At 34.5% G+C, this 13,153-nt stretch overlaps 2 protein-coding genes across 3 annotated transcripts; both read right to left on the bottom strand.

The window, feature by feature from the left end:
* Nucleotides 1-5,202: 5,202 nt before the first annotated feature.
* Nucleotides 5,203-7,854, bottom strand: LOC111391721. Its single transcript, XM_023016970.1, has 5 exons — nt 7,731-7,854; nt 7,356-7,419; nt 6,339-6,479; nt 6,163-6,264; nt 5,203-5,807 (listed from the first exon to the last, which is right to left on the bottom strand). Exons 1-5 carry the CDS (start codon nt 7,852-7,854, stop codon nt 5,453-5,455), a joined length of 786 nt encoding a protein of 261 aa, XP_022872738.1. The 3' UTR covers nt 5,203-5,452.
* A 940-nt stretch (nt 7,855-8,794) lies between these two features.
* Nucleotides 8,795-11,512, bottom strand: LOC111391712 (lysosomal beta glucosidase-like). Of its 2 annotated transcripts, none has more exons than XM_023016961.1 (8): nt 11,480-11,512; nt 10,952-11,404; nt 10,785-10,875; nt 10,561-10,706; nt 10,209-10,452; nt 10,001-10,105; nt 9,743-9,925; nt 8,795-9,644 (listed from the first exon to the last, which is right to left on the bottom strand). In XM_023016961.1, the coding sequence occupies exons 2-8, from the start codon at nt 11,380-11,382 to the stop codon at nt 8,952-8,954; spliced, it is 1,893 nt and encodes a 630-aa protein (XP_022872729.1). In that variant the 5' UTR covers nt 11,383-11,404; nt 11,480-11,512; the 3' UTR covers nt 8,795-8,951. The 2 variants fall into 2 exon arrangements, with proteins under 2 accessions (XP_022872729.1, XP_022872730.1); XM_023016962.1 differs by having other exon boundaries at nt 8,952-9,644; nt 10,952-11,327; nt 11,461-11,511.
* Nucleotides 11,513-13,153: the final 1,641 nt, after the last annotated feature.

Genomic DNA, 13,153 nt, shown 5'->3' with positions numbered 1-13,153 from the left:
TGTTATTTTTCTTTGGGTTCTTTCCTCCTCCAAACTTGTTTGCCATCATAGCAAAGTTGTTGTGATCATTGTGCAAATTTCTCTGCTGATTTTCAAGCAAGGCTTCAAAAGCAATTAATTCAGAGTGGAAATCATTTAATGTAATCGACTTCTCACGTTGTGCAAAATAGACATTGGATATGAAGAGAGTGAATGATGAGTTGAGTCCTCCCAGAATATGAGAGATTAAGTCCTCATCAGTCACGTATTTTCCCACAGCGGCTAATTGGTCTGCAAGAACCTTAGCACCTTCAACAAAATCAGAACAACTTTTGCCTCCTTGCTGTAGACTTTGCAGTTGACGTTTGAGTTGATTCACATTTGAGGATGAGGAAGAAGCATAACGATTTGCCACAGCAAGCCATGCTTGCCGAGCAGATTTGAGACCATAGACTAAGGACAGTATCTTCTCTGAGATCGTGGACTTCATCCACACTAATACAAATCGATTTTTTTTGTTCCATATGATAAACTTCGGATTAGAAACAGGAGCAGCAGTCCCTACAACAGGTAGGAACTCTTCTGGGCATGGTTCAGTACCATCCACAAAACCCAGAAGACCATGGATATCAAGGGCACCTTCGACTTGGGAAGACCAGTTTAAATAAGATGATGGTCCATCAAGTCTCACCGAGACAAACTGAACAAGATTGTTAGGTGGAATGAAGGTAGTAGCGGAAGACATTATTGTAGGTAGGATTAGACGTTAGCCAAATATGGCTCTGATACCATGAAAGAAATGATAAGAAAGGCTTGGTAAATCATACCAAAGCCATATGTTTACTACATATTTATAGGAGCAATATTTACAGATTTGAAACATTCACATCCTCTAATGTAGCAAAATTACAGTAAATAATTCCTACAAATAATTCTATTGCCATGCTGGACATATGGCAGATTTGGAGCCTTCATCATTGCTAATATCAATCAACATTGCTAGTACTTTTATGAGAATTGGGAACAGGAATGGAAGGTTGCTGTCTAACAGTTTGTCTCCACCAAAGCCGTCGAGGTAAGCAATGTTCAGAGGCAAGGTCAATTTCTTCAAACCCCATTCTTCGGGTTTGGTTTATGCATTTTGTTAGAAACTCTAGAGGAAGTGTATTATTGGAAGTTGTTTAGTGGTGGTAGTGGTAGAGGTGGAGGAAGAGAGGGTCGGAGACAGGTTTCGATTTTCAATTTTTTGCAATTATTTTTTTTAACTTGTAAGTGAAAAATTTTATTTTATTGGTTTGGCTCATGTTCCAAGAATCGACAAAGTTTCATGTTGGCACCCAGTTTCTAATTTTCTATTGCTAGTATTCCTGCTTGAACTATCCCACGACGACTTCATTTCGGAAGTAAACAAGAATCAGGTCATTCAAAATATAAGTCTATTGCCTAGCATTTCTCTTACCCACAATTTCTCTCAACCACGATTGAATTCTATTGCCGGTGTTCCGGCTTGAACTATCAATAGTGGCTTCATTTCGAAAGCAAACAAGAAGTTAAAATCGTCATTAATTTGAGGAGATGACGGACAAAGATATTTTCCTTCCTCATTTTAATGTGATACTGGTGGGTGAAAAAATGGGAGTGATGTCAAATTTGCAAGCTAGATACTATATTATTTCAATTGTGAATATGCCTAAAATCTGCAAACCAATTATCGAATCCATGTTTTATAGAAAAATCTGTCAAACCCAAAAAAAGTTTCATGCAGATGTTTTGTTCTCTTAATTAGATTTGAGATGAACTAGCTATGAGGTTTATATATATAAAAGAATGGAAATTTATATGTAGATAATTTTGTTCTCTTAAGTTCATTTTTTTATCGCTGCAAAAAGAATTTTGGAAGAGGTGGATGACGATATCTTATTACAATCAAATAATGACAACATTTTGGACAGCATGAACTTAATGGATGATGAAATTGTAGGAGTAGATGGTATGATTGTGTTTGAAGTAGGTACGAAGTTCAACGATGAAAAGAAGTGTTTGAATTTTACAAAAGATATGCATATGATGTCAACTTTCCAGTTAGAAAAAGAAATTTGCAAAATGGTGATGATGAAATTGTAGCTGTGAAAGCCGAAAAAGTAGTAAAAGCGGTTCTTTGAAGCTACAAGCTACCATTCAGACAGGTTGACTGCATCTGCAAATGTTTGCAGAATATGGAGAATTAATACAATCAATCTCATTTTACAATCATAAAACAAGTCCTTCGAAGTCCAAGTTGTATCATTGCAACCGACAATTAAGTGCCCATGTTAAATGACGACTTGAAGTTAACGATATGACAAGAATTTCGTAGCACAAAAGTTACATCTTCATAGTCGTAGAAGTATGAGATTATGACTTGAATAGAAAAAATTGTCGAAACTATATTAAACAAGTGAGGCGATTAAGATTTGGAGAAGAATATGTCACAGCAATACAAGTCTAATTTTCGAATATGCAAACAAGGTGCTCAGGTATTTTCTTTAGTAGGGATTTAGATTAAGAGCCGGGGTTGAAGAATATTTTTTGGACAGATAATAGAAATATGCAAGCATATAAGGAGTTTGACGATGTTATAATATTTGATACTACATACCTAACTAATGAGTATGATATGTCATTTGCACCTTTTGTTGGAGTAAATCATCATGGACAATCAACACTCCTTGTTTGTGGTTTGGTGTTAAATGAAAATATAGAAATATTAGCGTGGATTTTGAAGACTTGGCTTCAATGCATGCATGGACAAGCTCTCCTTGATATAATTATCGATTAATTGTGTTTCCAAACACGGAATGTGGATGGTGTTTGTGACACATATTTAAGAAGTTATCAAAGAAGTTTGGATATCACGTGATAAGGGTGAGATCTTTTCTACTATAAATATACTGGTGTATGATACTGAACCATTGAAGAGTTTGAAGAATGTTGGACAGCGATGATAGATAAATACAACTTGTATGAAATTGACAAGTTGTCAGGAATGTACACGAACAGAGGTCGTTGGGTACCTTACTATTTAACAAGCAGCTTTTGGGTAAGAATATCAACAACTCGACGCAGTGAAAGTATGAATGCAATGGTATGTGCAATCCAAAACGTCGCTGAAGCAATTGTCGAACAACATGAGCAAGCTTTGAGAAATAAGGTAGAGAAGGAGTTTCGAGCAGATTTCAAGTCTTACTCGTAAATAGTGCCACATGCAACGAAGTACGTGCTGGAGAAGCAATTTCAACTAGTTTATATCACTTCAAAATTTAGGAAAGTTCGAGATGAGTTAATGGGAATGGTTTATTGTTACCTCATATCTTTGTTGAAGGGCCTTTTGGAGACGATGTATGAGGTCTTGGAAGATTGATAATTGAGTTAAGAAAATGAAATTTTTCATCACATTTCAGATAGAAAGAATGTGAAATTGTTTGCAGTTGCCACTTATTTGAGTTTCAAAGAATAATTTGCAGGCATGCAATCGCTGTACTTCTCCATTATAACGTTAGATCACTACTTGACACCCACACATTATAAAGATAAATGAGAGATGTGAGTAAAGCCCAAACCAGGGTTGCTGTGAATTACGATGGCTTGAGTAGCACTACTGCCCAGTTGAGCTATGACAAAATATGTAAATTAGTTATTTCGTATGCGTACATGGCTGCAAATGATGACGATCAAACCCGTACAGTAATGGAGTTAATAGAATGCAAAAAATGAACAGTAAAGATGACGAGGTCGAGTTGTCGAAGTAATAACATGTCCTAACAAGCTTTTCAGACAGTATTAAATGGTGGAGCATCACAGCATAACGGCAAGGGATGTGTACAGAATCCAAAATGCTCGAAGAAACTTCAGAAGAAAATCCCTTTGAAATCGAATTGCAGTAAAACAAAGGTATATTTCCAATTTATTTTATTTTATACGAAAGTGCGTATGAGTATTAATTATTCATCTGTTATGCAATCTTATCTGACTTCAGCCAAAGGAAGGAGGCCGAAGGTAGTCCAAAGTAAATTGGGATAAGTTGAACTAACCATCCAGGCACATGATCAAGGATCATAATACAAGTCGGCACCGGTCTCACATTCACAACTTTTGCTAGTTTGTCTAATTCAATTGATCACTGGATATGATTTGTACGTTTTAGTTACATTATATTATGGGATTGGGTAATGGCAACAGTCATGTATTTACACAACAAGGAATGTCTCCTTATTTCATCTCATCCACTTCAATAAGTGTTATATTATATGATCAAGGTAATGATATGGTTAAATATACGTAATTTATTTCAAATCACACTCTAGTTTGTGTAATAACTTTTTTAATTGACAATCGAAAATGAAATGTCTTAATACTATCCAAATTTACCTCACCAACATGGCGCAAACTTGTGATGTTGGATGAAGAGAATTGATGGACATATATTCACAGTGTAATTATATGAACATATTGTAGATTGATGCCTAATTTGTAGTAAGCGGATTCTAATTTTTGTACCTGGTTTTCTTCTTAGTGTTTGCTATTTCATGTTTGTCTGTTCGTGTATCTTGTTTTAAATTTCTTTATGTATGTTAATTAAAGAATTTCTTATTAGGACATTGAAGAAACTAGATTGAAATGAAGATTAGGAGTTGGGCAAGTTGTGAGGGTATATAAGTTTTAATTTTTCCCAGATGAAGATTATGAATTTTTCTTTTTAATCATACTTTCATTACCGCATTATAATGTTTCATTTGGATATGTAGAGATAAAATAATCTTCTCTTTCCTTTATCCCACCTCTCTGTTTCTCTATTGGGTAGAATAAATTGAAGTTCATCGATCTCAGTTATTCAAAAAAAATGGTGAAAAGTCCAGATTTCAACAAAATGTATCAAACTGAATGAAGTTATAATATCCTGAAATTAGGTTAGGCTTTTCACAGGTAAAATTAGAAGTCACCTATATGTATTCAAATTGATCAACCTCGTGACATATTGATGAATGTTGACTCACATATGTGATTTTTGAGAAGTTCCAGCCAATTTTGTGGAAATGAAGCAATGACAAAAAAAGTGATGTATATCATAAACAAAATCTCTTAAAACAATTCTTATGGTAACACAACCATCCAATAGGTCATTTTCTATCTCTGAGAAGTTCCTCAATTAATAAACCAGGCTACCTTATTGATTAACCAAACGTCTTAATTGACAATAACATTGCACTGATAATGTAGTTTGGGACAATTTCAAATTCTTCATAGAACACAAATTGTAGTCCACTAATATCAACACCAAATTGTCAACATAGCAATTCAAACATAAAAAACGAATACATTACAATGACTTCTTGAATTCACCAACTACACATATTACACATCAACTACACATAACACTACACGTATTGCACATCAAAAGCGGTAGCAATGCATCCTAAGAAAATTTAATCACAAATCATGCCAGCCCCTTCCCTTTCTTTCCGTTGGCCATGCTTATAGTCACATTCAAAGAAATATTAATGTTTTGTTCTTCAGTTATACGACGAAGAGATTGGAATATGCAAGAGAACTGCTGAACTTCTTCAAGGGCCGCATGATTATTCAAGTAAACAGTAGCAGTACTTGATCCGTCACTTGATTCTCCCTCGTCCACCCATTCCCAATATTTACAGTTAGTATTGCAGCAATTGAACAATTTTTCCTTGTTCTTCATCTCCCTTTTGACCTCAAAGCAGTTCACAAGGCAATCCGCAAAAAAGTGCTCATTCTCTCTACAGCTATGACGGAGTCCAAAATTATTTCCTGGCATACTACGTACAAACGAAGCACATATTACAATACATTAGACAACAACCACACAACACTGAAAAATTGACAAATTTGCAAAACTCATACTCCATTAATTTTCTTCTTCCAACATTGTTCGACAAACTATTCTACTAATTCAAAACATTAGTTACTCATTACATCTGAACTACAAATGAGCACAATCAAAATTGAAAAATCTTAAACAATCTTTTATAGACTCCTAATATCAGGTTCTTCAGATAAGTCGGAATAAAGTTGGGATTTTTTCTTATTATACGTTAGGTTATATTGGTTAAAACTATAATTATTTGACCACGGTAAAAAGCGAGGATTCTTTAGACCAAATATCTAACTTACATAATGTTTGCTAAAGATTTCGCTAGAGGAGATGGCATCGACGATGGACAATCTTTCTGCACACGGTGGGCCTCTCGGCTCTCTCTTACGGCTGAAAAAAAACTGTTTAACAACCGTCCAATTAACTTAAGGTGAGAAACCCAAAAATGGAGACGATCACTAAGTTAAGCACTGACTTCTTAATATGGCCGAGATGGAGGATTGTGGCGTCAATTCTCCTCGAAGAGTTGTTTCGCCTCAGAGGTTTTCTCCGTATTTGGGGGCAAATGAAAGTGATAAAGGTTTCTTTCACTTTGCACTGGTTCAAAGACTTGACCCTTTTTTTTAGAGTAATGTTATTCGTAGTGAAGACTGCCAGTAGTCGTCCTATGTGGTATATACTTGACAATTTGTTATTTGATACATGGATATGGTAGTTATTTTTTGAATTATATATTAAATAAGAAACTGCCAAGTATACGTCACATAGGGCGACTGTCGATAGTCTTCACTGCAAATAGTATTATTCCTTTTTTTTAATTTCTTTTGCCACGTCACTGTGTCATCAGTCGAGTAAACAAAAGGGTACGCATAGCGGCATTAAATTAATTATTAGAGAGCTTTTTACATTATTGGATTGTGCTACATATACATAATCGCATATATATACATGATGTTGTAGAGATATGATTATTCAATAAAAAACTTCCCTACTTCATTTTTTGACAATTCATCGGTGTACAAATTATTATGTAACTCCATTATGTACAAGAGCATCATACCCCTTTTAGAGAAAGTCAGGCTGATTTTCTCTAAAAGCTTTTTCGAGCATGTTTGAGCCCAATTTTCTTGTCAAAAATACATTTTGGAATAGTGATTTTATGAAGAATGTGTTGTTAAAAATTAAGAAAAAGTTTTGAGTTTACGCGAAATATTATTTTACAAAAAATGTGCTATTGAAAATAAGAGAAGGAAAAATATATTTTAAAAATAATGGGAACTAGACAAAGGCTAATTAGAAAAAAAAAACTTTCATAAAATGTGTCAAACACGTCCAAAATCAACTTTTAAGCATAAAAACATTTTTTGGGTTCTCAAAAGCCATGTGAAACGGTCCTTAGAAACCTTTGATTGACATCCCCAACCAACTTAAACCAAATCGAATCAAAAGTGAACCTATTTAGTCTGATTCTGATTAATTTTGAAACAGTTACCTTAGGTGTTTTAAAAGTTGTAAAGGAAGAATAGAAGACAAGGCCAAACTACAAGTACAGAAGTCTACGAATAAAAATATATGGGTAAAACATACAGTTAAAATAAGTTTAATCATTTATAAATGACATATAAAATTCCCACCGCCTAAGTGACGATCAATTTCAATATATTTAGTTCGTGAAAAGTGAGATTAGCATCAATCGGTACTGTTGCCTTGTTGTCACAATAAAGATGCAATGGTTGAGGGTGATGGACTTCAAAAATCTCCAAGTAAATGACATGATACTTAGCTTCTGCTGATGAGTGCGATATTGTTGATTGCTTCTTCGATTACATTCTCCATCTAACATATTCTATTTCAAATTATGTCCCACTTGAGTTTTTGAAGGGCGTTTCGAGAAGTCCGAACTCTTCAAGTAGTTGAAGACTTAAATATATCCCATTCTTAAAACGTGCTACTTCAGTGGCGAGGAAATATCTCAACTTTCCATTATCCATGAATTTAAAACTGTTATGCAGTCTCTCCTTTCATTGCATGGATTCTTACGAGATCATTGCCATCATAGACAAGAATGTCTGTGAAAGAAGTGTTTGAGGCCTGATTAAACAGGGAACAAACTGCTTTAGATTGTTTGTATCGTGAAGACATCATTGTAGTAGATGGGTTGGCAGACCATTGACGTGAAGATTGGTTGAGGCCATAAAGAGATTTTTGAAGCTTGCAACCCATGTTCTTGGTTATTTGATGACTGAAACCTAGCGGAATTTGCATATACACTTCATATATAACTCTCCACGATGAAAGGCATTGCTTATGTCAACTAAGCAACTCATAGCTGTAAGTTTAGCAACGGGAAAGTCTCTTGGTAATCAGTTTCCCATTGCTGGTTATAACCTTTGACCACTAATGCGCGCCTTGTAACACTCGAGGATGCCATCTGATTTATGATCCAAATAATTTACAAGACACAAAAGGTTGTCTAATAATTTGAAGAAAATAATCTTAGAAATTAGCTTCTTTAACTAATTAAATATAATATAGCATTCTGCGGCCTAAGTTGTTCAATAAATAAAGGGGTACGAGTCCTAATTTATATGATGTAATACTTGCACTTATTCCATCATGGCAAAAGTCTAAACTTAGTATATGAATAAAATCTCAGCGCAGGCCAAAAATTTGAAGTTAATCAAGTATGAATATTACGTGAAAAAAAATTTATGAATTCTTAAACATTATATTATCGTTTTTTTTCTTGAAACAAGCTTAAAATTGGGAATCATTAATGGGGATAAAATATCGATATGGGAACTTGGGGGTTTTATACTTGGAATTTAGGAAATTTAATAGTTCCTTAGGAACTTCGGCGTTTTATAGTGCAGTCATTTGTATGAGAAACACAAAAGAAACTAATTGATCATAATATAGCAGAACACGAAATGGAAAAGAAAAACCATACGTTAGATTAATCTGGCCAAATATCTCGAATATTTACAAATTGTTAAAAAAAAATTCTAAAAGCAAAAGATGCTAAACAAATTCTATCAATAAAAAGTAAAAGATGCTAAACTAACTCTATCATCTAAAAGAAAATCATCTAACTTGCTGTAACTGGTTCTGTGGTGAGTCCATAACCAATAGGGAAGAGTGGATCATAGTGTGAATCGCCAACATTCATGGGGAGCTGATCTACTGTCTTGAACCAAGTCCTGGAAGACTTACCGGTGAATACATAGTCCCCAAAGAGGACATCAGCCACCCCGTTGCCTTCTGTTCCTGGTAGCCAAGCAGCTACTAATGCATCGATGTGTTTAAGGTAAGGTTGAATCACCAAAGGTCGACCAGATACAAGAACAACCACACACTTGACATTGCCACAAACATTCTTGATTGTGTCTAAACCTTGTTGAGGAATAGTAAGATTTGAATTGTCACCTGCAGATTCAGCATAGGGAGGTTCTCCTACCACAACCACGGCATAGGAAAAGTTATTGGATTTTACAAAATCCTCGTCCGGGCTTTCGCTGTAGGCGATTTCTGTACTTGGATGGACTGCAGTTGAGATCCCGTTAAAAATTGTGGTTCCGACAGTCTGGTCGTTGCCACCTTGTCCTTGCCAAGTTATTGTCCAACCACCACATTGAAATCCAAGATTGTTAGCATGGCTTCCAGCAACTAAGATTTTGGATGCCTTTTTGGGTAGTGGAAGGACAGGGTTATCAGTGTTTTCTCCATTCTTCAATAATACAAGTGATTTCCTTACAGCCTCCCTTGCCAAATCTCTGTGAGCCTGTTTAAGGGTCAAATTATATTTTAATCGTGTACTTTCGGTTTGCACGACTTGACAATACAATGAATTAGATTTTAGCTTTTTTGTTTTTAACTAACCTGGCTTCCAAGTTGATCGACTAAACTATGATCAGCCATGGGATTCTCAAAGAGGCCCATGCTGAATTTGACTCCCAATATCCTTCTGACAGCATCATCTATCCGGCTGATTGGAACGAAGTTGTTGTTCACCAAAGAGGTTAAAGTATCAATGAATTCTGTGTGGTTGAGAGGAACCATAACCTAAACGTGTCAACATGGAAAATTTTGCGTTAGCATATGATGCACAGATTTTGCAATCACGAGATTCTAACTTACCATATCAATGCCAGCGTTAATCCCTGTTAGAACTGAGTATGTATAATTGGCATGTTGTGGATAGGTGATTTTGTCTATTCCTTGCCAATCTGAGATGACAAATCCCTAGAAATTGTAGCAAATTTGAAAAATTATTAGTGGGAGATACATCAGTATGTTTTCTTCTAATAGATTGACTATAAATTTGCTGAATCATTTGAAGCTATACCCGGAATCTCAAAGTGCCTTTGAGGAATTTGGTGACAAGTTGATGATTTGCATGCATTTTGACTCCATTTAGACTTGAATAGGATACCATGACTGTTGACACACCCTTGATGATTGAATTATAGTATGGTGGCATATGAATGCTTAGCAATTCATGCCAGTTAGTCACAGTATTGTTCATATTAATTCCTTTTGTCGTTCCACCATCTCCAACGTAATGTTTTGCACAAGCTGCAACCTTAGTACTTTTTCACGTACATACAAAAAAAAAGGTACATTAGAGAAATTTTGAACAAGGTGCCGATTACGCAATGTTAGTGTACTTGTTTGAATTACTTAGAAAGTATACTTACTTTCCACCAACATAAGGAACACCTTTTGGTGAATTAGGAGGGATATCTCCTTGTAAACCTGGAATGATTTCCGTCATATCTTGAACAATTTTAGGATCCTCACTATAACTCTCATAACACCTTCCCCACCTCGGATCTCTGCATACCTATTAATTGTAGAATTGAACTTGGATTAGTTTGTGAAAATTAAGGTTTCAAAAAATTGTAAGAGGAATATTGTCTACCGCAATGCATGGAGCAAAGACATAAGGTATGCCGGTAGCTCTGGCTTCAAGGGCAGTTGCAGCACCAATCCTCTTCACAAGATCGTTATCTCTGCACAATGAAAAAACAGACACGCTGTAAATATGATATTGCGCGACTCATTTCATTACCAGATTATGGTACTGACCTAGTTGCTCCTAGGCCAACATTGTGGGGAAATATTGTAGCCTTGTAAACATTGTTGTGGCCATGAACAGCATCAATCCCATAAATCATAGGAATCCCAAGTCTGCTAGATAAAGAACCTGTCTGAAATCCATTTACCATATCCATCCACTCCTCGGCAGTGGCCTGTTCACGTGGCACGCTCCCGCCACCGCTTAGGAGGCTACCGATGGAGTAATCTCTCATGATCTCTGGCGTGGCAGCACGGCGATCAATCTGTGCCATCTGGCCGATTTTCTCTTCGAGGGTCATTTGGTCCATGAGAACCTTAATGCGAGTATTCATGGGCTGGTTTGGATCCTTGTATAGCATGTTCAACTTCGAGCCTTGTCCCCTTGCTGATGCACATAAGAGTAGAAGTCCCAATATTGGGACTAAATACCTTGAAAACATTGCTTCAAAACTTGATTACGTTCTGAAAAAATAAGATAGAGAGTTAATAAAACACAAAACTTGTCGAAATATAGATAGATGAACAAAGGGAACTCACGCTGAGGAGAGAAAACGTATCTAATCAAGAAGAATTGATGATTATATACGTAAACGGTTGTATTGCTTTAGTTTATATAGGCATGCAAGTTCATAGTGTTCATGTATAATTAGGATATCTGCTTGACTTCAAATCCAAATTCGATCAGACCCCTAAAAGGTTTAGGCGTTCTCGCACAAATTTAATTAGGAATGTTTATCCAATTTGGATGATAATGCAGTTTAAATTGAATAGTATTAGTTACTCAATTAACTTCTTTGTGCACTTCGTATTAATGCAGTTTAAATTGATTAATATTTATTACTCAATTAACTTCTTGTGTACTTCGTATTAGTCAAACACAATTTTTTTCTTTTTCAAAATTTATTCTTGGCCCGTGTTTGGCGTAAATTAAAAGTTGATAAAATTCATGTGTCATTGTTAATAATTAAATTTAACCATGTATTTTATGGAAACACAACTTCTCAAACAAGGGCATATACCGTTATCTATTCTCTAAGACATTGTAATGTGTTTGAATTTATTTAAAGTTATTTTTTTTTAAAAACGTGTTTTTTAGAAAATTATATTTGAAAAATTAAATAATTTTAAAGTCAAATTAATTTAAACGAAAACAAAGTTTGGTAACTATTTGAAACTAGAGAAACCAAAAAATAAAATAAAATAAAATAATCATTATATTTGGAAAAATAAATAATTTAAAAGTAATTTAAAGTTAATTTGAACACAACTAAAGATTTAACTCTTCGAAACTAAAAACCGGAGAAAAAATTACTTTCAACTAACGTGTTTTAACATAATCTTATAACCACCATATTTAGATAAAATATTGATTTTCATACTTATTTTTAAAATTGAATACTATTCTTTATTAAAAAATTAAGTACTGCTCAAAATTCAAAAGAAATGCATTGCGTCGATTTCATACTCAAGTTAAAAAAAAAAAAAAAAAAAAAAAAAAAAAAAAAAAAAAAAAAAAAAAAAAATTGAAGTTACAATTCATATCATGCAAATCAAAATTCAAACGAAACATAATAAAAAATGGATTCATTTCAAGTAAAAGATATCATAATGTTGGTGTGGAGACTACTTCATCGTGGTCTACGATTTTGAGAAACTTTGAAACCATGTGTTCGGTTTTATATTTCAATAATTAGTTGATGTGGGGGTTTATTTTTAACATGTCCATGCAAGATAATGGTTCCTTTGGACATACCAATCTTGAAATTCATCACGGATGTGTTTGCATGATGCTAAAGACCATCATTTTGTGTATAAGTTCAATTTCTCTCATAAATACCCTACTTGTTTCCTATTCTTTCTCGATTAAAATGAAATGTATGACCGTTATCCATTACATCAAATCACCAAATTTGAATTTATATATCTTGTGTGAGGTCCATAACCACTATATTTTTCATTGACATTATTACAAAAATGGGAAACAAAAGAGTTGTAAATATATAGGGTAATTAGTATAAAACACTTTTATCGTTTAAATTCATTGCGCAAATCATTGATATTGTTTCAAACTTGGCATTTTCACACTTATTTCATTATTTTCTTGCGGAGTTAATCATATCCGTCTCATTCCGTCAAAAATGAGTAATCGACGCAAAACATCCATATCATTAGCTTTTATTGTGCAAATTGTCCCTATAGTTTTAATTTCAG

The sequence above is a fragment of the Olea europaea genome, unplaced genomic scaffold (genome assembly GCF_002742605.1).
Source record: "Olea europaea var. sylvestris unplaced genomic scaffold, O_europaea_v1 scaffold83, whole genome shotgun sequence".
In the NCBI taxonomy this organism is placed as follows: Eukaryota; Viridiplantae; Streptophyta; class Magnoliopsida; order Lamiales; family Oleaceae; genus Olea; species Olea europaea.
Note: the sequence above shows the minus strand (reverse complement) of the source record. Positions and strands in the feature narration are given on the sequence as shown.